General features: G+C 42.8%; 1 protein-coding gene across 1 annotated transcript in view; it reads right to left on the bottom strand.

The window, feature by feature from the left end:
- The window catches only part of GRIN2B (glutamate ionotropic receptor NMDA type subunit 2B), a 361,438-nt gene that overhangs the window by 124,995 nt on the left and 210,943 nt on the right, over window positions 1–25,500 (bottom strand). The window contains exon 3 of the mRNA XM_055395069.2: window positions 13,098–13,212. Within this exon, the coding sequence (XP_055251044.1) occupies window positions 13,098–13,212 (115 nt within the window). The remainder of the gene's footprint in view (window positions 1–13,097; window positions 13,213–25,500) is intronic.

The raw sequence follows: 25,500 nt of genomic DNA, 5'->3' as shown, positions 1-25,500 counted from the left end.
TCATTTCTCTGCACCTCCAGCAGGTGTCTGATCAATGGGGCTGCATGGCCACAGTGCCACTGCCATGGTGGCTGCATTTTAGAAGAGCTTTCAATTGCAGAAGCAAATTTCCCCTATGCCATCAGAACCTAGACAGTTGCCTCCGTGGGTAGCTGTGGCCTTTGCTATTGGGAGAAAGGTATTCTGTCCTCACAGTTTGAAGAGACAGGTTATTGTTCTAACTGAAAAAAAAAAAAGACAATATGGATGTGTGTGTTCATGATGTATTTTTAGGTGTGTGTGTGTCTGTAATGCATGCCTGCGTGCTAAGTTGCTTCAGTCATGTCCAGCTCTTTGTGGCCCTATGGACTGTAGCCCACAAGGCTCCTCTATCCATGGGATTCTCCAGGCAAGAATACTGGAGTGGGCTGCCATTTCCTACTCCAGGGGATCTTCCCAACCCAAGGGTCAAACCCACGTCTCTCACATCTCCAGCACCGGCAGGTGGATTCTTTATCACGAGCGCCACCTAGGAAGCCGGTGTCTGTAATAATAGCAAAAAGGCATAAGGATGTAAGGATGCAGAAAAGCTTTTCTGCTGTTGCTCTGTCTATCTTCCCTGCCTCTCTCCCTTCTTCCACTCCTCCCCCCCTTACTTTTTCATTTCGTGTTCCTCTCAGGAAAATATTACCCTGAAACAGCCAGTCACATTGTGAGCCAACCTCTTCCTCCTCCCAGTACAGGATCATTTGTGAACACTTTGTTTAAACACTCTCATGTGACAGGGCTCACATGTATCCATGGTGTGGTCTGTCCTCTTGTCTACAGAATTCCCATTATATTGCTACTCTTTTAGTCTAGTTACAGTCTGTGTATCCAGGCAAAAAGCATCTTGAACTCAAATGGAGCCAGATGTAAATATCTATACTCAGAACTGCCACTCCTTAAGTGTATGAATTTGCCAAGTCAGATAACTTTTCTGAGCCTCAGTTTATGTAACTGCACAAGTATTTCCCAAAGTTTTCATCAGAATCAAAATTAGATCCTATGATAAAACTCTTCATAAACCACATTGCTCTTAAAGGACCATATAAATGTCAGATGCGCTAGAGGCCAAATCTTCCTAAGATCCTTTGATCTCAGGCTACACTGTTCTAGAAACTATACATCTTCCTCAGACCCTGTAGGGAGAACAGATGTTTTTCAGTGTTCTATTAAGAGAATATTGAGGTGGCTTAAACATCCACCAGAAATTCTAACTAAGAGGTAGGTAGTATTCAAATTCTTTACCAGCAAGTTTCCCTCCTTATAGGGTGAGTGAAAAAAATGGTACGCTTTATTACAAGAAGAGCCAAAGTTGATGACCTTAGAAGACACCACATATCAAACTCTAAAAGTAGAAAAACATGAACGGAGATCTAGTGGAGTCTGGTGTAAAGGGAGAATATGGTGTACTTGGAACATACAGCAGAGGAGATTGGTCCTCTTCCCCGTGGGGTCTATCACTCTCTCTCCAATGTTTGCCTTCTACTTCTGCTCTTCTCCTCCTTGCTTTGCCTCCCTAAGACCACACTTTCATTTTCATCATTCCCCTGGTGCTTTAAGTTTAAACCTTCAGAACACTTAGCTGATAGAACTAAGACCTGGAATGCTTGTAGAAACAGCAATTGGCAGCCTTTATGGGCAGGAGAGAACAGCTGGGTCACATGATCACAGAGAGGGAGAGTGGGTAGGAAGTGTGAGAGCCCCCCCACCCCAACTCACTCTCTCTCAAAATGAACTGAAATGTTCACCAAATTATGGACAGAAATCATTCTAATAGAGAAAGAAAAATCATACCAAATAATCTGACTTCTATACCTGTTTTGGGATGCTTGTATTCATGCTTTTTATTAATAGCTTTCATTCTTAAAGGTAGATTATTTTCTTAATTAGACTTCCCTTTAAATTTTTGTACTAGGGGCCAATCAGGAGAGTTAATAAGCCAAGGTCAGTTGCCTCCCTTCCTATACACACAAATTGCTTTACCCTGGTCTCAGCGAACCCTCAGAAATAGGTATTGTGGAGAGAGACACTGTGTCTGAACTTGCACAAATCCATCAGTGCTATAGGAAGAACTCAAAGCAGAAGATCTCCTGGTGGAAGGTCAATAGGTATGCTTGAATATGTTTGACATTCAGATATTATAGCTTTAATGCCAAACCTCAGGGAAAGTTAATAGGCTATTAATGTATGCACAAAGTAGCCAGTTTAGTAGAAAATACATCAAGGTACAAAAGAAGTGGTTTCTGCTATGATGGCCTCTGACAGTCTTGAGGCACATCAGCCTGTGCCTGTGAGAGTCAGCCAGGTGCTGCCCCCACTGGTGAAAGAAGGGATTGCTCTCCCATCTTTCTGGGTCACTTGGGGCGGGGACGACGGAGAATGAGATGGCTGGATGGCATCACCGACTCTGTGGACATGAGTTTGAGTGTACTCCGGGAGTTGGTGATGGACAGGGAGGCCTGGCGTGCTGTGATTCACGGGGTCGCGGAGAGTCGGACACGACTGAGCGACTGATTTGATCTGATCTGATCTGGGGCACAGAGAATGGAAACAGCACTAGAAATGATGTCACAGCTCCTTGGGAACATGTGCCTGGATTTCAAAGACCTCTAACTTGCAAGGAAATGTTCCCAGCATGATGAAAACTGCAGACACAGACCACACGACCAATCCCATCCTCTGTGTGTTGTGACTGCCAAAGATGATAAACATTCTTATCAGCGAAACTAGAGGATCAGATGATCAGAAAGAGAAAACCCTCTGAGATTCCCTGCAGACCAGGAGCCACCAACCAAGGAGAGACACATACCCACCACATATGTGTCTACTCTCCTGTTACCGAATTAATATAACCCAAGCTTCTCAGGTGAAGGGATGTCATTTTGAATGTTTAGGGTCATTATACTAAATGACCCTAAATGACACAAAAATGTGACCAAATCTTGTTACCTTGGACATCAATCTTACGGCATCGAAGTTGGATTATCAAAAACTCTGAAATTATTCTCATCTGAGTACCAGTCTCTACTAAATACACATGTGAATGCTTAATCATGGGAGGTTAGTTTAAAGAAGTATGATACAGGGACTTCCTTGGTGGTCCACTGGTGACTGCAGTAGGCATGGGTTCGGTCCCTGTTTGGGTAATTAAGAACACACATGCCATGCGATGCAGCCAAAAAAAAAAATAGTACAATATATCTTTACAATGGGATATGAGGCAGTCATTAAGTTTCATGCTTTCAGAAAACATTAATAAAATAAGAATATGGCCACAGTATCATAGTGAGAGAAAGAAGATTGCAAACCGTTCATACATTGTGTTTCCAATTCTATTGCATCACACTGTATTGTATTATAATATACACAGAAAAAAGCATCAGATAAGATATGGAAGAAATGTAAACGCTATTTCTTTGTAGGTATGGAAATGGGTAAATTTTATTTTGTCCCCTAAATACATTTAATAAGCAAATAAGAAAATTACAAATGTTAAAAAAATTACAAATGTTATAATAAGAAAATCATAAGTGTTTTTAACCTGTCTATCAACACAAGAGTCTTGTAACCCCTCTACACCACTACTTCTTCTTCAATACTACTATTGAAAAGATATCATAAGCCAGAATTAGAAAGATGGTTCAGAGACTCAGGAGTCAACCAGAGACAACTGTCATGAAATAAAAATCTCAATAAAACGTAAACAAGGTGGATGAAAGCCATCTTTCAGCTTTGGGGACACTTCCTCTTTACTGCGTTTCCTTAAGTCAAGGTCAAGCCAGCACTCCTGTCTCCAAGCTCCATCCAGCTTTTCTCAGACCCGATAAGCGGGTATAGGTTTCAAAAGCAAAGTCAACCAAGGTTATCTTGCTCTTTTATCCTTTTCATTCAGTGGCTGATGACAGCACACGAAGACAACCAGCCTTTCTGAAATGACATTTCTGAAGTCTATTCCCCAATACATCCTGCTCTGCTCTTCAAATTATTTTATAAACGTACATGGGGGCAGCAGCTTGACTTTGTGGACTAACCGGGCTGTGGAGACTTTGAGGGCTAAGCGCACACCTCCTGGAACCTCAGAAAAGGGTGTAGACAAAAAACCACATGGGCCATGGCTCTTGGAGCTGAGGGAACCACATCACTTGGATGTGAGAGTCTGTGATAATCAACAACTTGGAAAGACAACCAAAAGCATGCAACCCAGAGGCCATGTCTATAAGCCAGGGTCATATAGGTGCACGGTCTTTACTAACCAGGCAACATGAAAGGCCACCCAAACATTAGACACTAGATTTAAAAATCACCATAGGTTACAGAAATTTTGTGTCACAATCAACATCCTTCTCCTTGCAGTACTCTTTTCTGTGTTTCCCCAGCCACTAGGAAAATGACAGGACTGATTTTGTAGGAGCAGCGCTAGTCTCATAGTAGGTGCTCAATTATTATGTGTAAGAAAGAAGGGAAGACCCAAAACCCTCAACATCTTGGAGGTCATGCCTTGCTGTCAGGGCCGGACTGCCCCCTAAGAAATACCCCAGATTTTAGGTTCTTCCAAAGTCAGCCCCTGGTGCGGTTAACAGTTCTGGCACTCTACACTTCTCTCTACGAAGAAATTCTCCCGGGAGCTAGTAGAGATCCTTTCTGCTGGATCTTAAACCCACTTACTCTGGTTCTGTCTAGGAGAAGAGAGAGTGAACAGCTGATGTCAACACTTGGTCCGATAATTCTTCATAGATTTAAAGAAAGTCATCACCTCCTTGCTCTCCTCCTTCCCCTCCATGACCCCAATTCCCACAGCCTTTCTCCATGGGGTCTGTTTCTTAATCCCTTAATCCAATAATGCCTATTAGGACGCAGTTCAAAGTCAGCAAAAAGAACATGTTGTTAAGCGGTGGTATCGGGAGACGCAGAGCAAACATACCGACATGGGAAGGAGCTCATATTTCACTCCTCAGATGCCTTCTGTGAACCTGGAAAGTGTGTGGCTGGTGTGTGGCTCCTCCCCTGGGATGGGAGGTGGAGGGAAGTGGGGGCAGGTGTGTTCCCGCCATCATCAAGTATTTGCCGGCCTGCTGAGCACTGTCTCAGGCAGGGTACAGTCATCTAGTGGAAAACCAAACAGATGTCGTTCCTGTGCTTGTGAGCAGCCCGTCAGCTTTTCCATGATGTGTATATGTGTGTGTGTGTGTGTGTGAGCCCACGCATGCACACATGCGTGCTTGGGGGATGGAGAGGCTGTTTTATGTCAAGTCAATGGCTTTCAAGTGGAATCTGTCACAGCAGTGATCAACCTCTCTCATATCACCACCAAACTGACCATCCTGGAATATAACTTTGCTAGTCCTCAAGGGATTCCGCAGTGGTCAGTGGTAAAAGAATCCACCTGAAATGCAGGAGATGAGGGTTTGATCCCTGGGTCAGGAAGATCCCCTGGAGAAGGAGATGGCAACTCACTCCAGTATTCTTGCCTAGGAAATCCCATGGACAAAGGAGCCTGGTGGGTTACAGTCCATGGGGTTGCGAAGAGTTGGACACAACTGAGTAACTAAACAACAACAGCAGGTACCAGTACGACAGAGCATCCACAGCCGGGAGTTAGTGCTGTCTCCTGGATACGGGGTGACCAGAAGCATCCTTTAACCTGACTCATTCATCTCAGGTTCCAAATGCCAGTGGCGCCTTCTGTTTTGTGATGTTGCTGCTGCAGCAGCTCTTGGGAGTCATCTTTCCACCAGTTTGGTTACCTTTCCTCTCTCTTACTGATCCAGGCATTAATTCACAAATAAGACTACTGACCCAGCATTTCCAACCAACCACTTTCTCCTGGAGTCAGTCCTTCTTTCACCGGTGAATGTGGCTGTAATCGGTTAGAACTGCAAGCCTAAAATGATAACCGGGAATCGGGGAGCCCAAAGAATGACCTGGACAAACAGAGAATGCTGTACTCTATACAAGGAGGAGTATTTTCTGGTGGATGGAAGCAGGGAAGAGGGAGTGGGCTTGTAAAATACACGTCTGGTGTTGTTGGGAGAAAGGATAGCGGAGAGGAAAACCATATGTATCCTCGCAGTTCTGACCTAGACAATCCCTTTAAGGTCTGTTTACATCTTACAGCTTGAAAATGCACTATCATCATTTCTTGAAGTCATTGCTCAGAACACACCCCCACTGCATTTCATTTTTATTATCCCCATTTTAGGAACGATTAAATGGAAGCAGGGAGCAGCAGCAATGAAGCAAATCATGAGAGTCTCAGATAAAGACAGAAGCCCGAATGCTTGTTGGAACTGCCTCTCTGTGCCAGACTATTTTTAATGCAAGTTTATGCATCTGCACCCCCCTTAGAGATATTTAGAAATGAATCCTTCTGTACACAAATATTTTTCTACCATCCCCTACTCTTTCCAACTCACCAGGCTATGTCTGTGTGTATTTGTATGCCTCTTTAAATGTTCCTCATATTTCTACCTAACAAGAGATATGTACTTGGCTTTCTGTGAACATAATTCTAATCCAGTTCAGTTCAGTTCAGTCGCTCAGTTGTGTCCGACTCTTTGTGACCCCATGAATCGCAGCACGCCAGGCCTCCCTGTCCATTACCAACTCCCAGAGTTCACCTAAACCCATGTGCATCGAGTCGGTGATGCCATCCAGCCATCTCATCCTCTGTCATCCCCTTCTCCTCCTGCCCCTAATCCCTCTCAGCATCAGGTCTTTTCCAATGAGTCAGCTCTTCACATGAGGTGGCCAAAGTATTGGACCTTCAGCTTTAGCATCAGTCCTTCCAATGAACACCCAGGACTGATCTCCTTCAGAATGGACTGGTTGGATTCCTTGCAGTGCAAGGGACTCTCAAGAGTCTTCTCCAGCACCACAGTTCAAAAGCATCAATTCTTCGGCGATCAGCTTTCTTCACAGTCCAACTCTCACATCCATACATGACCACGGGAAAAACCATAGCCTTGACTAGATGGATCTTTGTTGGCAAAGTAATGTCTCTGTTTTTTAGTATGCTTTCTTGGTTGGTCATAACTTTCCTTCCAAGGAGTAAGCGTCTTTTAATTTCCTGGCTGCAATCACATCTGCAGTGATTTTGGAGCCCCCCAAAATAAAGTCTGACACTGTTTCCACTGTTTCCCCATCTATTTCCCATGATGTGATGGGACCAGATGCTATGATCTTAGTTTTCTGAATGTTGATCTTTAAGCCAACTTTTTCACTCTCCTCTTTCACTTTCATCAAGAGGCTTTTGAGTTCCTCTTCACTTTCTGCATAAGGGTGGTATCATCTGCATATCTGAGGTTATTGATATTTCTCCCGGCAATTTTGATTCGAGCTTGTGCTTCTTCCAGCCCAGCGTTTCTCATGATGTACTCTGCATATAAGTTAAATAAGCAGGGTGACAATATACAGCCTTGACGTACTCCTTTTCCTATTTGGAACCAGTGTGTTGTTCTATGTCCAGTTCTAACTGTTGCTTCCTGACCTGCATATAGGTTTCTCAAGAGGCAGGTCAGGTGGTCTGGTATTCCCATCTCTTTCAGAATTTTCCACAGTTTATTGTGATCCACACGATCTCTGCTATTCCAGCTCCCTGCTTCCTTGCCTCCTTAATGGCTACTTATATAGGATCCCATTCAGTTCAGTTCAGTTCAGTTCAGTCGCTCAGTCATGTCCGACTCTCCGCGACCCCATGAATCACAGCACCCCAGGCCTCCCTGTCCATCACCAACTCCAGAAGTTCACTCAAACTCATGTCCACAGAGTCGGTGATGCCATCCAGCCATCTCATTCTCTGTTGTCCCCTTCTCCTCCCACCCCCAACCTTTCCCAGCATCAGAGTCTTTTCCAGTGAGTCAACTCGTTGCATGAGGTGGCCAAAGTATTGCAGTTTCAGCTTTAAGATCCCATTAAAGGGTCACAAAAGCATGTACCCTTTGCTTAAAAAGAAAAAAGGAGGTTGAGTAAATGTAGAAACTTTGCATATGCTTGGCGTGTTTTCAGAGCAAATATGTGACAGTGGGAACAACAATTGCTCTAAGGAGCGGTCTGGGGAACCAAGGTTCATAGATAATAAAAGAACATTCATTTTACTGGATGTTCTTTTGCATCATTTGACTTTTTATCATGTGCAGATGGTATCTTAAAAAACTGTACAAAGAGGGTGGAGACTACCAGTTGATACTTGTAAAACACTGGCTATGTTTCAGCCACTGTTTTAACCAGTTTTACTATCATCTCCTTTAGAGTTGGTTACTATAAAATCCCCTTTAATCTGTATAATAGCCTGAGGCGAAGCCCTATATTACAGAAGGAAAATAGACTCAGGTAACATCAGTGGCTTGGCTAACACAGCTGATAAAAACAAACTAGTGTGGGTCATTGAACTGGGCTCTCTCCCATTTCCAAAACCAAGCTCAGTTCTCTAGACCTTCCTGCCTTCACTTTGAGTCTTTCAGAAGGAAGCGAATTTATAAGACAGTGGCTTTGAGACACCTTTGTAAGAATCTGAAAGAAACCTGTGAAATCCTTTCATGGGGTTCACACTGACAACTTAATGAATCTTCCTCCACTCAAAGTGTCTTGTTGAGCACTGCTTGGGCACGTCTGCCTGGAGATGAGGCCTCCCCAAAGGTCCCCTGAGTCCCTCGCTGGTCTTTGGGGGCACTCACCCCAAAGGAAGGGATGTACTTGCTCTTGTGAGCTGTTCGGTAAACCACTCCATCTGCACAGGAGAGCCTGAGGTAGAAGTGAATGGCTAGTCACTACACAACCCCCCTAAGCATACAGATTCTTCATTTATTGAACAATGGTCTCTGGAGTGAGCCAAGCACCCTTCTTAAGTGCTGGAATTACGGAGGTGAAAGAGGCCCTTTCCCCAGGCAACATCCATCCTGGTGTGAGAAAACAGGCAGTAAACAGGCAGACAAATAAGCAAAACATCAGATAACAAGTATACTGAAGAAAATAAACATAAACCTGACTGCAAGGCTGCTTCAGCTCGGGTCATGAATGACAAGAATGACCCGGGAGCTGCTGTCCTTAAAAACAAAGTCGTCTTCTGTATGCTCCAGCTCTCACCCAACTTCCACGCCAAGGTCCTATTTCTTTACAGCATGAATTTGTAATCTCAGGAGCTAGAGCTGAGAAGGACCGATTGTTCATGCCACCATTCTAGACATGAGGAAAGAAAGACCTTAGAAAAGTGAAAGGAGCAGATCACACAATGAGTCAGGCATGTCACTAGAAGCTGACAGCGCCGTCTCTTAGCCCACGCTTCTTCCACAAGTTGAGACTCACTCTTCGATTATCTCCCCAGCGAGCATCTCCTCACTGTAGAATCCTCACCCTTAGCCCTACCTCTCTGAGCTCTAAATCTTCCCAGGATCACTGGGAACCATCTAGAACACTATTAGGAATCCTGGGGATGCAGAAGGGTTCTGGGGGCCAGGGTGATGGTGGAAGAAAAGGATGTTCAATTTCACCATGTCCCATGACCTGAGCCTGGCTGCCCCTCTCTGCCCACAGGGGCTTCCACGTTTGGGAGCCACAAGACTCATAAAGCCAAAAAACACTGAATTCTCTCTGCAGCAGCATTCTCTGATGTAACCAAGTCAGTGTGAAAAATTCTATGCTATTTAGTATGATCCCAATCTCCCCAAAATGCTTTATCAAAAGATTACCCACAGAATTTCTTTAAATAACAAGCTCCCTTAGCACACTTAAAATACGATCTATGAAAACTCAATCTACATAAAAATTTTATCTCCTCTTGCCAAAAAAAAAAAAAAAATCCAGCTATTGTATCAAGGGCAACAACATAAACTTGGATTCTTAATGATGGATTTTAGACGATTGCATTATGTAATGGTTCTCAGTTGTTCAACACGTTTATTGAGCCGTGTGACATGCTCCTCCAGGTTCCCGTGAGGACACGACAATATGAAGACACAGCCTTTGCCCTCCAGAAGCATCACACACACAGCTCTGACACAGGTAGCTGTCACAAGTGCTGCTGACAGGGGTGTGAACCAGCGCTACAGGGGATACGGGAAAGAAAAGTGAAATCCTGGTCAAAGATCAGGCAAGGAAAAAGCAATATTTTAATTGTTTTCAAAGGACGATTATGATTTGTATAATTGGACCATTCATTCCAGGGAAAGAAAACATCATGACACGCCGCACAGGGAGTAAGACGTACAGGGGCAGCTTCTCAGAACAGAGACGAACCCAGTGCTGCTTCATGGTGATACAGGACACACCAAGGAAGAGAAGACGGGTGCTGGAAAACAGACCACTGCCTTGAATGCAAGAAGAGATAAAGTTTGGGCCCAATTCACAAATCACAAGAGCTTTGAGCAGGTTTGGAGCAGTGAAAGAACATAACCAGAACTGTGCCTTGGGAAGCTCATTCTAGAAGCCATGTCCAGAACTGAGCTGAATGGCTAAAAGTGGGTGTCATCCCGAGTGATCTCTTTTGAGCACCTGGATCCAGGTGTGGTTGATGCTTACATGGGGCCCCCAGTTAATAAGGAGTCATGCAATTAAAAATTTCACTAAGTGTTATCATTGAGTAAAACACATCATTTTACAATCTGAATCTTTATTTTGTCAGCTAGGAGGGCTTAATTTTATTTATGGATGATTACTGATGCCGCTTGACTGTGACAATGATCTCTGAAATAAAACATATCTAAAAGTAAAAAAATAAAAAAAAATAAGAAAGTGTGCATCAGAGAGAGGGAGGTCCATTTAAAACATTATCCACATGGTTTTTGGATCATATTAAAATAAGCAATGCATATAAGAGTGAGAGTAAAGGTAGAATTGATAAGGAGGGGAGGGATCCAACCCCCAGGAAGAAGAAACTTGCTGTGGAAAGGGGTGGGGGTCCCAGGCCTCAGATTCCCACCTAAGGAAGAGAAGGCAGCGCCAATGAGTGGAAGTGGTGTCTCTTTAAGACAGGACGGCTGTGAGAGGCCCCATACTTGAGTCAGTAATCACGAGTCTACTGCATAAAAGCTATCCCCAGCTGGACGTCTTCTGTTCCACGTATGAAGCCTCAGTTTTTAATAACTCCTCTTCTGGAGATCTAGAGAAGTGCCTGGTGTACACGCCAGCCCCAGAACACTTCTTAAATTATTATGTCTGCACAGCAGCAGTGAAAAGCAGCTTGATTGGGGTAAAGAGCAGGAGCCCAGAGAACAGCCATTTTGGAATAAATGATAACTTCAATCAAGGACGCCGGGTATGATGTTAGCCTTATAGCTGAGCCCTTAGTGGAGGAACACATGACAGGAAGACATCTTTCGTTTGAAGGGCAAGGCTCTGGGTCCCACGATCCGAGACACACACGTCCTGTTTCACCCGTCCACGTCTCTCTGTGACAAGACTGTGAATTTCAAGAAGTTTATCTCTGGCTTCTTTTCCTGGCTACTCTCTCTGAAAATATATTGCCTGGTTTCCATCCTAATCAGAGCCACACTGACATCCTGAAGTCTGTTCTCAGCCAACTGGCCCATAGAGTCTGCAGAAATTGCCTTAAATCAGTGTTTCTCAATGTATTTCACAGAATCTCATTCCACAAACTAAAGGGTCTCATGATAAAAATCACTTGGGGAAATGCCAAATTAAATAAAATTAAAGATGTTCCTTTGCTAAGACACCTCTATTTGCAACAACATGGATGGACCTTGAGGGTATTCATCTAAGTGAAGTTAGAGAAAGATAAATACTGCATGATCTCACTTATATGTGGAATCTGAAAAAAAGAAAAAAAATCTAGCCATAAATACAAAGAACAGACTGGTAGTTTGTCAAGGAATACAAACTTCCAGTTATAAAAGGAAGTCATGGGAATGTAAGGTAGAGCACGATGACTATGGTTAATAATACTGTTACATATTTGAAAGTTGCTAAGACAGTAGATTTTTAAAGTTCTCATCACAAGAAAAAAAATTTTTGGAACCATGCATGGTGATGGATGTTAACTAGACTCTCTGTGGTGATCACGTCACAATATACACAAATATTGAACCATTATATTGTACATTCGAAACTAGTACAACGATATATGTCAATGACATCTCAGCAAAAAAGACACCTCTGAACTTTCAAATGCTAATATGTGTTCAGAGAATCTCCCCAAGTGAGACACAGTAAACAGCACCCCTTAGTCTTATTTATCTGAGAAACCATGTCTCCCCAAAGCATCTCAAGGCACAAGTGTCCTGATTCTCATGAACACCTATGAAGAAATGACTCTCAGGAACATTTGTATTGAACTAGGAATTATATCGCGGAGAGTCGGACACGACTGAGTGACTGAACTGAACTGAACTGAGGAATTATATATAATGATAAAAGCCAATACCTACTAAGTGCTTACCATGTGCCAGGCACCCTTCTAAGTCCTTTACATATATAAAAATATTTAATCCATATAGCAACCCTATGATACTGACACTATTATTATTTTTCCCATTTTTCAGATGAGGAAGTGGAGGCAAAAGAAGTTAAGAGGTCTGCCCAAGGTTGTAAGTAGCCACGTTAGTGAGTAGAGAGCTGGGAATTGAACTCAGGCAGTCTGGCACCCACATAAATTAATGCCTAATAGTAGAATTTTAGACACTGTGATCAGTGGACAGTGGGAGAGGTCCCAAGAGCAAGCCTCTAATCACAGGAAATCCAAATTTGTGTGCTCATAAATTAGGTTTCACAGGCCTCCCAGTACACCCTGTAGGACACGACTCCTGAATTACACCATCATTCGGTTTCTCCACTTAATTGTATCATCCCGTGCCTGCACACTCTTCCATTAAAACAAAGTCATGCTGCAGACAGCACAGCTACCAATAAAAATGGTAATACACAGGGAAAATCATCTCTTGATTGACCAAAGTGGCAAGAAAATGAAGACGCACATTTGAGAAATGGCCTCCTCCGTGTTCTCAAAGTATTGATCTCCAGCTCAGAGACCAAAACCAAGTGGCCGTTTTCCTCCTGTGTGTTGCAAAATTTTTGATCCCCGACCCCCTCCACTTAGCTCGAGAATTGCCAAAGACATGTCCTACCCTCTCCCACTTCCTCTCCTTGTTCAGAAGGATGATCACCAGCTTTGGGTGCATCTGGTAGCCGTCTTCACTGAAGGACAGATTTCTCCCTTCAAAAGTCACATTGATCAGATATCTGTAAAGAGAAAATGAAGAGAAGGTTATAAGCATGAAGAAGGTACGCCAGAATAAGACAGGAAGACAGAGAAAGGTGGATGGAGACAGACACGTAGATAGCTCTATAAATACCACGTAAAGCTTGTGCCCCTTGGGTTTCCGTTTCATTATCCAATAACTGCCATCCAAGTTTTCACACTATAGGAATAGTAAGAAAAGATAATGTAAAAATTTGACATATGAGCAATGGGCTTGAGTTTAGTTGACAGCTATGACTGAGCAAATTATTGAGCCTTTGAATATCCGTTTTTTTCACGATTTGACAAAAATGGGGTAATAAAGAACCTACTCTATTAGGTTTGTAGGGCTTAAATGAGATAGCTGACCAGGGGGTAGAGTAAACTCTCATTAAGCGTTAATGACTTTTATTCAGAAAAGGAGGTGAGTTCAAGGGTGGGGGCGGTAGAGACAAGACACAGTGGGAGTGGGCAAGACAGCTTCCTGCTCAGAGAGGCTGGAGTTTAGGGTCTTTCCCCTCCCAGAGATACACCGATGCTTTCAAACTCTTGCGATAATTCTGTGCAGCCCATACTTGTCAGGGATCTGGTTCTTCCAAATGCATCTAGAAACCAGGGATACTGAACTTTTATTTGTTACTGTTGTTGCTCAATTGCCAAGTTGAGTCCAACTCTTTGCAACCCATGGACTGCAGCAAGCCAGGCTTCCCTGTCCTTCACTATCTCCTGGAGTTTGGTCAAACTCTTGTTCGTTGAATTGGTGTTACTATCTAACTATCTTGTTCTCTGCTGCCCTCTTCTCCTTTTGCCTTCAATCTTTCCCAGCATTAGGGTCTTTTCCAATGAGTCGGCTCTTCACATTAAGTGGCTAAAGTACTGGAGCTTCAGTTTCAGCACCAGTCCTTCCAATGAATATACAGGGTTGATTTCCTTTGATCTCCCTGCTATCCAAGGGACTCTCAGGCATCTTCTCTAGAACCATAATTTTAAAGCATCAACTCTTCGGCGTTCAGCCTTCTTTGTGGTCCAACTCTCATATCTGCACATGACTACTGGAAAAATCATAGCTTTGTCGATACAGACCTTTGTTGGCAAAGTGATGTCTCTTTGCACTTTTATAGTGAACAGAAAATCACAGGGGTGGGGTGGGGGTCCAGGGAGGAGGGAAAGACATTTCGCAGAGTGCTTCAGGTTCAGACACGTAAATTAGCAAAAACTCTAATAATGAGAGTCAGACCAATGGAGCTGTCTTTCAACACCTGTACCCCCAGCTCACCCCATTCTCCCTTTCTGGCTGCTCTGACCTGACGCAGTTCCCTCACTGCGAATTCCCATAGGCATGCTCATTTCCATGGCATCAGTGCAACCGTGCTGATGGTAGTTCAGGTCCCTTCACCACCATGGCTCAATGAGTCAAAAATGATTAGCTCCACGTTCACATGACATGCTACTCTGGAGCCTTGCACCTGATGCTGCAGTGAGACCTATCTCTGTTCAGAAGCAGAATGGGCATCCGGTGATTGTCGGGAGTCTTCTGACAGGCTTCAAAACTTTGACCAACCATGGCTCCCTACTGCACTGAAGGGGAGAAGAAGAACGTGCAGGAGACAGCCTAAAGGCTCCTCTTTTAAGTCTTCTCATTTAATAGAAACTGTGAGCCTCTTCTTTGATGCTACCAGGTAACATTAGATTAAGCAACCTAGGGTTGCTTAGGGTTGCTAGGATGCAGGTCTTTCAGGAAATTTTAAAGATGACTAGGTACTGTGAACCAAATCCTCATGGACCACATTCCTGCTTCTAAAGCTGCCTGGAACTTCTCAATCTGCCATTTCCAGGGCAAATGCAGTCAAAAACAGACCACAAAAGAGTAGAGATTCCTAGAATCTCAAAATTGGAAGAGATTTTCATAATCCATGAGCCCAGTTCCTGCAGTTTATCTTTCCTTTCTATGACATCATAAAGCCAGCCCTCTCAGCTCTTCTTGAATACTTCCACTGACGGGGAGCTCATCACTATATTCCCTACCCTCGAGGCAGCCACCTCACTGTTGGGCAGTTCTTTTTAACCTAAAGGTGAAATCTGCTCCCCTTTCACCTCTAGATCCTGATCGCCTCCTTAGGAGTTATACAGTCTTAGTCTGATGCTTCTTTCACATGGGAGCTCATCAAGCATTTGAAGATATTCATCATGTATCCCTCATAAAGGCTTCTCAGGTAGCTCAGTGGTAAAGAACCGGCCTGCCAATGCAGGAGACACAGGTTTGATCCCTGGGTTGGGAAGATCCCCTCGAGAAGGAAAAAGCAACCCACTCCAGTACTCCTGCCTAGGAAATCCCATGGACAGAGGAGGTCGCAGAGTCAGACATGACTTAGTGACTCAACAACAACAACGAATCCCTTATAAAATGAATTTTAGTCTTTGAAGAAACTATGAGCTCATTGGGTTTATAATTTTAACTTGATAGATAAAGGAACTAACTAAAGCACAAATTATTTGCCCCCAGCTAAGTGGGAGCAGATGTAACATTTTAAGAGCTATATTATCATATGTGAAATGAATCGCCAGTCCAGGTTCGATGCATGAGACAGGGTACTCGGGGCTGGTGCACTGGGATGACCCAGAGGGATAAGATGGGGAGGGAGGTGGCAGGGAGGTTCAGGATGGGGAACACATGTACACCCGTGGCGGATTCATGTCAGTGTATGGCAAAACCACTACAATATTGCAAAGTAATTAGCCTCCAATTAAAATAAATAAATTTATATATAAAAAAAAGCTGTTCCCAGTCCCATTTGTTCTCTAGCATTCCACTCTGATTCTCACACGCCACAGCAGCTTTAATGTCCCCGTTCCTGCACCAAGCTACACTGTGCATGGTGTAACTGACTCCCTCTACCTCCTCAGCTGTGCTCTCTGGACACCTTCAGTTGGGAAACGTGTAACATCCTGATTCAACGCAAGGCTCCACACGTGTCTTCTCCACCCTCTGTGCTGCTCCTCTCGGCTCACTGCTGCCTGCTCCCGCCTCACTAGTGAGAAGATGGCATTCGGGTAGTTTACAACAACTTCAACACTCCAGCCTAAGTCCCATGCAGTTCATTTCAGGGAATATGATTTTAAACTAACAGACCAGAACTTAAGCATCAGACATAACCCATTTGGAACGTAGGTTCTTACTACATCAATATGGAGTTATACTTTAGAGTAATTCATGGAAGTTTTCAGAGGAGGTGTGTGAGCCTTGTAGAAAAAACTTAGTCTTGCCTCGTTTTTGGAAGAACACAAGAGAGGAAGCGGAGAGGGAGAAGGAAGGAAGGGAGAGAGGGAGGGATTAAAGGAAAGACAAAGAAAGAGAGGAAGAAGGAGGAAGGGATGGGGAACAGAAGGAAATTATCTGGCTAATGAACCCTCCTTTTCACCAGACACGGCTCTGAGTAATTCTGACTTTATCTAAAACACCATTAAGAATATTTCAAAGAAAGTGTCCATTTCAGAAGGCAATTATAAAAGAGAAGGCCCCAAATCATATAAGCAACAATCAGCATGAATGGGATAAGCACATGGCCTCCCAAGATGACTTCTTTGAAAGGGGATAGCCTTGAATTGAGTGGATAGGTTGGGAAATTCAAACTCCAAGAAAATAAAACCACATTCATGGGTAATTGCTCTGCAGTTAAATTTCTCTAGTTGTTCCTGCTCCCGACCCTTTTGATTTTCCTTATATATTTTTCTCTCATGTTCATTTTATTCTGTGTTGACATTTCTCATATATTTTACTTATCAAAAATATTAATAAAATGTTATGACAGTACACAAAATACTCTTCTGCAAAGTATCCTTTACTTATTCATATCCTTCAGCAGTGTAAAGATTCATCATTCACATTGTGTTTTTCTGAGTAATTCCCTGAGACGTGCCAACCTTTAGCTATTAGTGAGGAGCTTGCAAATATACACTTGCCTTGAGCAAGGATGCCCTTAGAATAGCGGAACAGACCAATCCATTCATTGGTAATGAAAAGTGTGAAAAAATAATTGGGAGTGTGGTCACTTCTAGACATGTGACCTTGGCCCTGAACCTGAGTTTTTCCCTCTTTAAAATGGAAACACCAATTTTTTTTTTTATGTCTGCTTTATCAGGTTGTGATGATCACCTGAAATAGGCGGTAGAAAAACTATATAAAATATGACACAAATATAAGGTTATATAGTAGGAAACATTTAGAAAAAAATAACATACTCCGACTAGCCTGATTAGAATTATCTAAAGGCAGGGAAATTGCCTCATTTTGGACCTCAGTGAGTGAAAGTGGGACGATGATATTCACCAAGACTGAACTGTCAGTGGAACACATAGGAGAAATGGAAATTGCCTCCCACATATGGAGGATAAACTAGGTCAAATGGTCATATTAATCAACTTTCCATAAGACCTGAAAATACCCAACCATTTTTGCATCTGCCGGCACTTTGTCAATTTTGAATATTAATTAAAATCTCAAAGCGTCCGTGTATGAATCCTCAGTAAAGGATTAGACTATATTATTAAGAGATGCCACAGCTATTCTGTTTGTCTCTGAAAATGTCATCCTCAATAATGTAATGAGAAAGCCTAACTTCAAGTGGCAGTCAAATTCAGAAGTTCTGCCCATAAGATCCTAGTCCCTTGGAAGGCCCATCAAGGTTTGGTATATAAAAAAATATTGCTTGATTTGTCTCTGGGATGTAGTTTGACTCATAAGCCAAATGATGGCTTATCTTGTAAAGTTCTAATGTTGCAGAAATCTCAGATTACTGGAACTAGAAGAAAACTTAAAAACCATCCACTGAGAACTGTTAGTTTGGACAGGAGAAAATGGGTCCCCCAATACTACCCCACCTTCCAAGGTGGCTTGCCTGTTCAGGACTGGAGTTCAAGTCTTCTTATTTCAAGCTCAGCGTTCTTTTCGTTACATCAGTAAGGAAAGTGAAATCAGTGTCTCGGAGCCTCAGATAGGCCTCTTAACATTCTCACATCACCATCACGTGCCCTCAACTACAGAGACCCCTCATACGAACTGCAGAAAATACAACCGATTGCATTTCTGGCCTGACTCTGGCTTGTGGAGAAAGACTTGGAACCCTGCTGGGCTCAGGTCCAACACATTTGCTGCCTGTGGCCAAAGTCATCCTCCACTGGGTTGAATGGGGTCAAGCTGAGGTAAAAAGCCTGCATGCCTCTTTGACTTTGACCATGCCACTCAGAGCTCATCCGCTGCAATGATTTAGCAGTACACCATGTGTGGGAGGCGTCCGAGAGGGCTCTGCCAGAATCTCCCCAGCAAACCAAGTGCCCTGGCACCACAGTTCTCATTGTGCCCTCCAGATTCTCACAAGGGACTAATTTTTTTTAATGAATGTCTTCTAATGTGGTAATAAGAGAGACAAGTCTCTCCTCTCAGATGAGGCAGAAGCAGTCTGGAGGGGTTTGTGTTTTCACCAAGATCAGATGACAGGGTTGGAAAGAGGATCAAGGTGTCCCCACCCCACACCAGTGATCTTTCTGCTCAACGTCATGCCTCAAAAATGTGGAATTATTCTCATTTTTTTTTTTTTTTGAGGAATCTCCATACCATCTTCCATAGTGGTTGTATCAATTTACATTCCCACCAACAGTGCAAGAAGGGTTCCATTTCCTTCACACCTCCAGCATTTATTGTTTGTGGATTTTTTGATAGCCATTATGACTGGTGATAGGTGATATCTCATGTAGCTTTCATCTGCACTTCTCTAATAATGAGTGACACAGCACGTTTTCATGTTTATCAGCCATCTGTATGTCTTCTTTGGAGAAATGTCTGTTTTTGATTTGGTTGTTTTTCTGGTATTGAGTTGTATGAGTTGGATGTGTATATTGGAAATTAATCCTTTGTCAGTTGTTTAATTTGCTATTATTTTCTCCCATTCTGAGGGCTGTCTTTTCACCTTGCTTATAGTTTCCTTTGCTATGCAAAAGCTTTTAAGCTTAATTAGGTTGCACTTGCTTATTTTTGTTTTTATTTCCATTATTCTAGGAGGCGGGTCATAGAGGATCTTACTATGATTTATGTTATACTGTGTTCTATGTTTTCCTCTAACAGTTTATAGTTTCTGGTCTTACATGCATGTTTTTAATTCATTTTGAGTTTATCTTTGTGAGTGGTGTTAGAAAGTGTTCTAATTTCATTTTTTTTTTTTACACTTAGCTGTCCAGTTCTCGCAGCACCACTTATTGAAGAGATTATCTTTTCCCCATTGCATATGCTTGCCTCCTTTGTCAAAGGTAAGGTTCCCATAGGTGCACGATATACTCTGAGGAAACCAAAACTGAAAAAGACACATGTACCTCAATGTTCATTACAGCACTATTTACAATAACTAGGACATGGAAGCAACCTGGATGTCCATCAACAGATGAATAGATAAAGAAACGGTAGTACCTATAACCTATATGGAATGGAATATTACTCAGCCATAAAAAGGAACACATTTGAGTCAATTCTAATGAGGTGGATGAACCTAGAGCCTATTATACAACTTATACAGAAGTAAGTCAAAGAGAAAAACAAATATCATATATGAATGCACATACATGGAATCTAGATGGAGAAGGGAATGGCAACCCACTCCAGTATTCTTGCATGGAGAATTCCATGTACAGAGGAGCCTGGCCAGCTACAGTTCATGGGGTCACATAGTCAGACACGACTGAGAAACTAACACACATAGACATGGAATCTGGAAAGATGGTGCTGATGAACCTACTTGCAGGGCAGCAATGCAGATGCATAGAGAACGTACCTGGGGACACGAGCAGAAGGGAGGAAGGAGAGGGTGGGGCAAATGGAGAGAGTAACATGGAAACATATATACTCCCATATGTAAAAGAGATAGCCAGTGAGAATTTGCTGTATGACTCAGGGAACTCAAACTGGGACTCGGTAACAACCTAGAGGAGTGGGAAGGGGTGTGAGGTGGGAGGGAGACTCGATAGGGAGGGACAGATGTATACCTATAGCTGATTCATGTTGATGTAGGGCAGAAGCCAACACAATATTATAAAGCAATTATCCTTCCATTAAAAATAAAAAAAAATATTAAAAAATGTGGAGTTTTTCATAGCTCTCAATTTCCATTCTCCAGCTATTCAGAGCTAAGTAATAAAGGAGGAAACACAGTTCCAGGGAAGAGACTCAAATTCTTAACCCCTTTGCTTAGGATTTTCTAGCTCTGAAAACCTGTAACTTTGTCACTATGTCTTTGGTTTGTCACTTACCTTTTAAAGCATTTAGCTCCTTCATCTATAAACTAGACCATCATCTATAAAATCCAGACTATCTCACTTGCCTGATGTGGGAAGAACACAACTCCTAGGAGATGTTATCTATCTCCATGCTTCACCTGATTAATATTGTGGCTATTACACTGCTAAACTCCATCACCTAAATGACAAAACCAACTTTTAATCTGAGATCCAGGGTTTAAGTCCCTGCCCAGGCACCAAAAGTAAATAAAGAAATAAAATAAATTTAAAAAAATAGGAAAACCACAGATTTTTCAAAAAGCTTTTTGCTGGTCTCTTTAACAGTTACTGTATCATATGTATTTCCTCCTGAAAACAATAGGAACAATTTTTTACAAGATTAAAAATAGTTGATGTCATGCAAAGATGGGCACAATAAAAACAGAAATGGTATGGACCTAACAGAAGCAGAAGATATTAAGAAGAGGTGGCAAGAATACACAGAAGAACTATACAAAAAAGATCTTCATGACCCAGATAACCATGATGGTGTGATCACTCACCTAGAGCCAGACATCCTGGAATGCGAAGTCAAGCGGGCCTTAGGAAGCATCACTACGAACAAAGCTGGTAGAGGTGATGGAATTCCAGCTGAGCTACTTCAAATCCTAAAAGATGATGCTGTGAAAATGCTGCACTCAGTATGCCAGCAAATTTGGAAAACTTAGCAATGGTCACAGGACTGGAAAAGGTCAGTTTTCATTCCAATCCCAAAGAAAGGCAATGCCAAAGAATGTTTAAACTACCACACAATTGCATTCATCTCATACGCTAGCAAAGTAATGGTCACAATTCTCCATGCCAGGCTTTAGCAATATGTGAATTGTGAACTTCCAGATGTTCAGGCTGGATTTAGAAAAGGCAGAGGAACCAGAGATCAAATTACCAACATATGTTGGATCATGGAAAAAGCAAGGGAGTTGCAGAAAAACATCTACTTCTGCGTTATTGACTACATCAAAGCCTTTGACAGTATGGATCACAACAGACTGTGGAAAATTCAGAAAGAGATGGGAATACCAGACCACCTTACCTGCCTCCTGAGAAATCTATATGCAGGTCAAGAAGCAACAGTTAGAACTGTACATGGAACAACAGACTGGTTCCAAATCGGGAAAGGAGTACGTCAAGGCTGATTACTGTCACCTTGCTTATTTAACTTATATGCAGAGTACATCATGTGAAATGCCAGGCTGGATGAAGCACAAGCTGGAATCAAGATTGCCGGGAGAAATATCAATAACCTCAGATATGCAGATGATACTACCCTTATGGCAGAAAGCAAAGAAAAACTAAAGAGCCTCTTGATGAAAGTGAAAGAAGAGTAAAAAAGCTGGCTTAAAACTAAACATTCAAAAAACGAAGATCATGGCATCCAGTCCCATTCAGTTCAGTTCAGTTCAGTTCAGTCACTCAGTTGTGTCCGACTCTTTGCAACCCCATGAATCACAGCACGCCAGGCCTCCCTGTCCATCACCAACTCCCGGAGTTCACTCAAACTTATGTCCATCGAGTCGGTGATGCCATCCAGCCATCTCATTCTCTGTCGTCCCCGTCTCCTCCTGCCCCCAATCCCTCCCAGCATCAGACTCTTTTCCAGTGAGTCAACTGGTCGCATGAGGTGGCCAAAGTATTGGAGTTTCAGCTTGAGCATCAGTCCTTCCAGTGAACACCTAGGATTGATCTCCCTTAGAATGGACTGGTTGGATCTCCTTGCAGGGCAAGGGACTCTCAAGAGTCTTCTCCAGATACTTCATGTCAAATAGATGGGGAAACAATGGAAACAGTGAGAGACTTTATTTTTGGGTGCTCCAAAATCACTGCAGATGGTGATTGAAGCCATGAAATTTGCTCCTTGGAAGAAAAGCTATGACCAACCTAGGCAGCATATCAAAAAGCAGAGACATTACTTTGCTGCCAACGGTCCGTCTAGTCAAAGCTTTGGTTTTTCCAGTAGTCACGTAGGGATGTGAGAGTTGGACTATAAAGAAAGCTGAGTACCACAGAATTGATGCTTTTGAACTGTGATGTTGGAGAAGACTCTTGAGAGTCCCTTGGACTGCAAGATCAAAATAGTCAATCCTAAAGGAAATCAGTCCTGAATATTCATCGGAAGGACTGATGCCGAAGCTGAAGCTCCAATACTTTGCCACTTAATGTGAAGAGCTGACTCTTTGGAAAAGACCCTGATGCTGGGAGAGATTGAAGGCAGGAGGAGAAGGGGACGACAGAGGATGAGATGGTTGGATGGCATCACCGACTCAATGGACATGAATTTGAGCAAGCTCTGAGAGCTGGTGAAGGACAGGGAAGCCTGGCGTGCTGCAATCCATGGGGTTGGAAAGAGGCAGACACGACTGAGCGACTGAACTGAACTGAAAACGCTTAAAAGCTACTTAGTGAGAGACCAGTATTGGGAGATAAAAGTAAATATTTAAAAATCAGATGTTCCTTGTGATGGTTTGGGAAACTAAATAGAAAGTTCTGACTCTTCCCCAACATAGAAATTCATAATAATTAAAATGAATCTAATTCATTATACTGGCCAACCCAGTATAATGTGGTCACTGTGGCAGACTATGGCCTGGGAACAATTCTCTCTAGGATTTACCAATAGCTTCTTCTGGGATCAGACTCAGAAGAAATAACTCATTAGTAAGATATCCTGCACTCACATGAACAACATATACAGTGCCCCTAAATGCTGGTAGAAAGAAAAATAAGGGGAAATAGGAAAAATAAGCTAAGTGGAGAGGAAATGAACGTAGTATGCACTAAATACATACTCTATCACCATCTCCATCACCAGCAGCAGTAGCTACAGCAGGCAGTGCGTGTGGCATTTAAAGGCAAGGATGCTGCCATCAGACCGCTTCTGTTCAAATCCTAGATCCATCGGTTCCTAGGTTATGTGACAATGTTCTCAAGGCACGTGAATTATTTTATTCTGGTCCTCAATGGTGTTCTCTTTGAGGAAAAGGGATCTGAAGAAGTTTTAAAGGTTTCCTTTGAGCCACAATGTCAAATATAAAAATACTAACCCATGCTATTGAACAAAATAATTAGAAATACCAGTTTCCTAAGCTGTCAAGTGCAGGCCTTTTCTCACTTTTGCAAAATGATACTTAGAACCTCAGGAAAAACTAATTTAAAGAGTAGACTGTAATATTAATTTATAATTACTTGAGGCAAATTAAAAATAGTTTGTCTGCCAGTGGATTAAACACTTTCTCTGAAGTGGTGTTTATGCCATTCATTTTATGAACCATTCTTTACAAATCATAAAAGCTTCATGTTTGGGCTAGCCCATAACTCAGTTATTGAAATTCTAAATCTGTAGTGTTAAACTAATGAGATATTAAAGTATCTTAAGACTGACTGATATACATTTAATATACTCCCTCTCTCCTGCTGGTGGTGAAAAGGATTGTGTTTTGGCCCCTTAGCAGTCTGGCTGACGGTAAGTGGTGATGTGTCAACTTCCCAACTATAACAGGGAAAGAGTCTTCTCAGACCCCTCAGCCTGACAATGAGATTTTCTGAGCTCTATTACCCAAATTCTGTTTCAAGACTGAATGCCATCAATTAGTTTTATCTAAAACAAAAAAAGGGCTTCCCAGGTGGCTCAGTGGTAAAGAATCCACCTGCCAGTGCATGAGACGTGGGTTCAGTCCCTGGATCAGGAAAGTTCCCTGGAGGAGGAAATGGCAACCCACTTCAGTATTCTTGCCTGGAGACTGCCATGGCCAGAAGAACCTGGTGGGCTACAGTTCACAGGACCACAAAGAGTTGGACATGACTGAGCAACTGATCACACACAAAATGGAAAAAAAAGAGGGACATTGTTGAGAGTTGCTGACAATCTCTGCTCGACATATAAGAGGGTAGAGAGCATTTCCTCTTTCTCTAGATGTTCCCTCAACGAGCTCCAAAAGGTTCTGCCACCAGCTGCAGTGGCCTACTGTCTACCTTTTCACCCTCATGTCTGTCTCCTTTCACCAAACGGGGTCAATGTGGCAGGTCATGGCCAGGGGACAACTCTCCTCTGGACTCTTTCATCTGGGGTCAAACCCAGGAGCTTGTTCTACTATAAGATACCAACACTCAAATGAATGAAAAGTCCTGAAAGCCTCAAATGCTTAGTGATGAGGACTTAGTAGAGAGAACACAGAAGGAAGAAATGGTACACCTAAAATGAACACAATGCTGAAAATCAACCATACTTTAATAAAAAAGAAAATGAAAAATAGCGATGATAAAAAAGGGGAGAAACAGAATACGTGAAGAAGAGAGAAATGCAGTGTGTATCACACACACCGCCCCCCAACACTACCAATCTGCAGGCAGCGTGGTGTGGACAAGCCAGGACTCTGCAGCCAGTTGACCTCTGCTCATGTCCTTGCCTGGGCATTCCGAAGCTTTGTGATCTCATGAGCTATTTAATCTCTCTCTGCCTCAGTTTCCTCACCATAAAAATGTGAAGAATGATAGTACTTACCTCACAGGACTGTTGTGAGGATACATGCACCTGTACATAATGAACCTTTAGTTTTAGCTGCTGCTGGTGTTATTATTATGATTACATTTAAAACAGCATCGCCTGGATACCAGAGAATGTTAGAGTTTGCAGGGACTTCTGGATCACAGTCTGACCTTCCATATTTAAAGCTTGCTGCTGCTGCTGCTGCTGCTGCTAAGTCACTTCAGTCGTGTCCGACTCTGTGTGACCCCATAGACGGAAGCCCACCAGGCTCCCCCGAACCTGGGATTCTCCAGGCAAGAACACTGGAGTGGGTTGCCATTTCCTTCTCCAGTGTGTGAAAGTGGAAAGTGAAAAGTGAAAGTGAAGTCGCTCAGTCGTGTCCGACCCTTAGCGACCCCACGGACTGCAGCCTACCAGGCGAAGATATTGATTGCCTGGGTAGATGTTGCCACTCTTTGGCAGGATAAGTTCAGAGTCTGGTCTCTGA

Source organism: Moschus berezovskii, chromosome 6, assembly GCF_049115385.1.
Source record: "Moschus berezovskii isolate FMDL1 chromosome 6, NW_MosBer_1.0, whole genome shotgun sequence".
Classification (NCBI taxonomy): Eukaryota; Metazoa; Chordata; class Mammalia; order Artiodactyla; family Moschidae; genus Moschus; species Moschus berezovskii.
The sequence above is the reverse complement of the archived record's forward strand: the minus strand, read 5'-3'. Positions and strand labels throughout refer to the sequence as shown.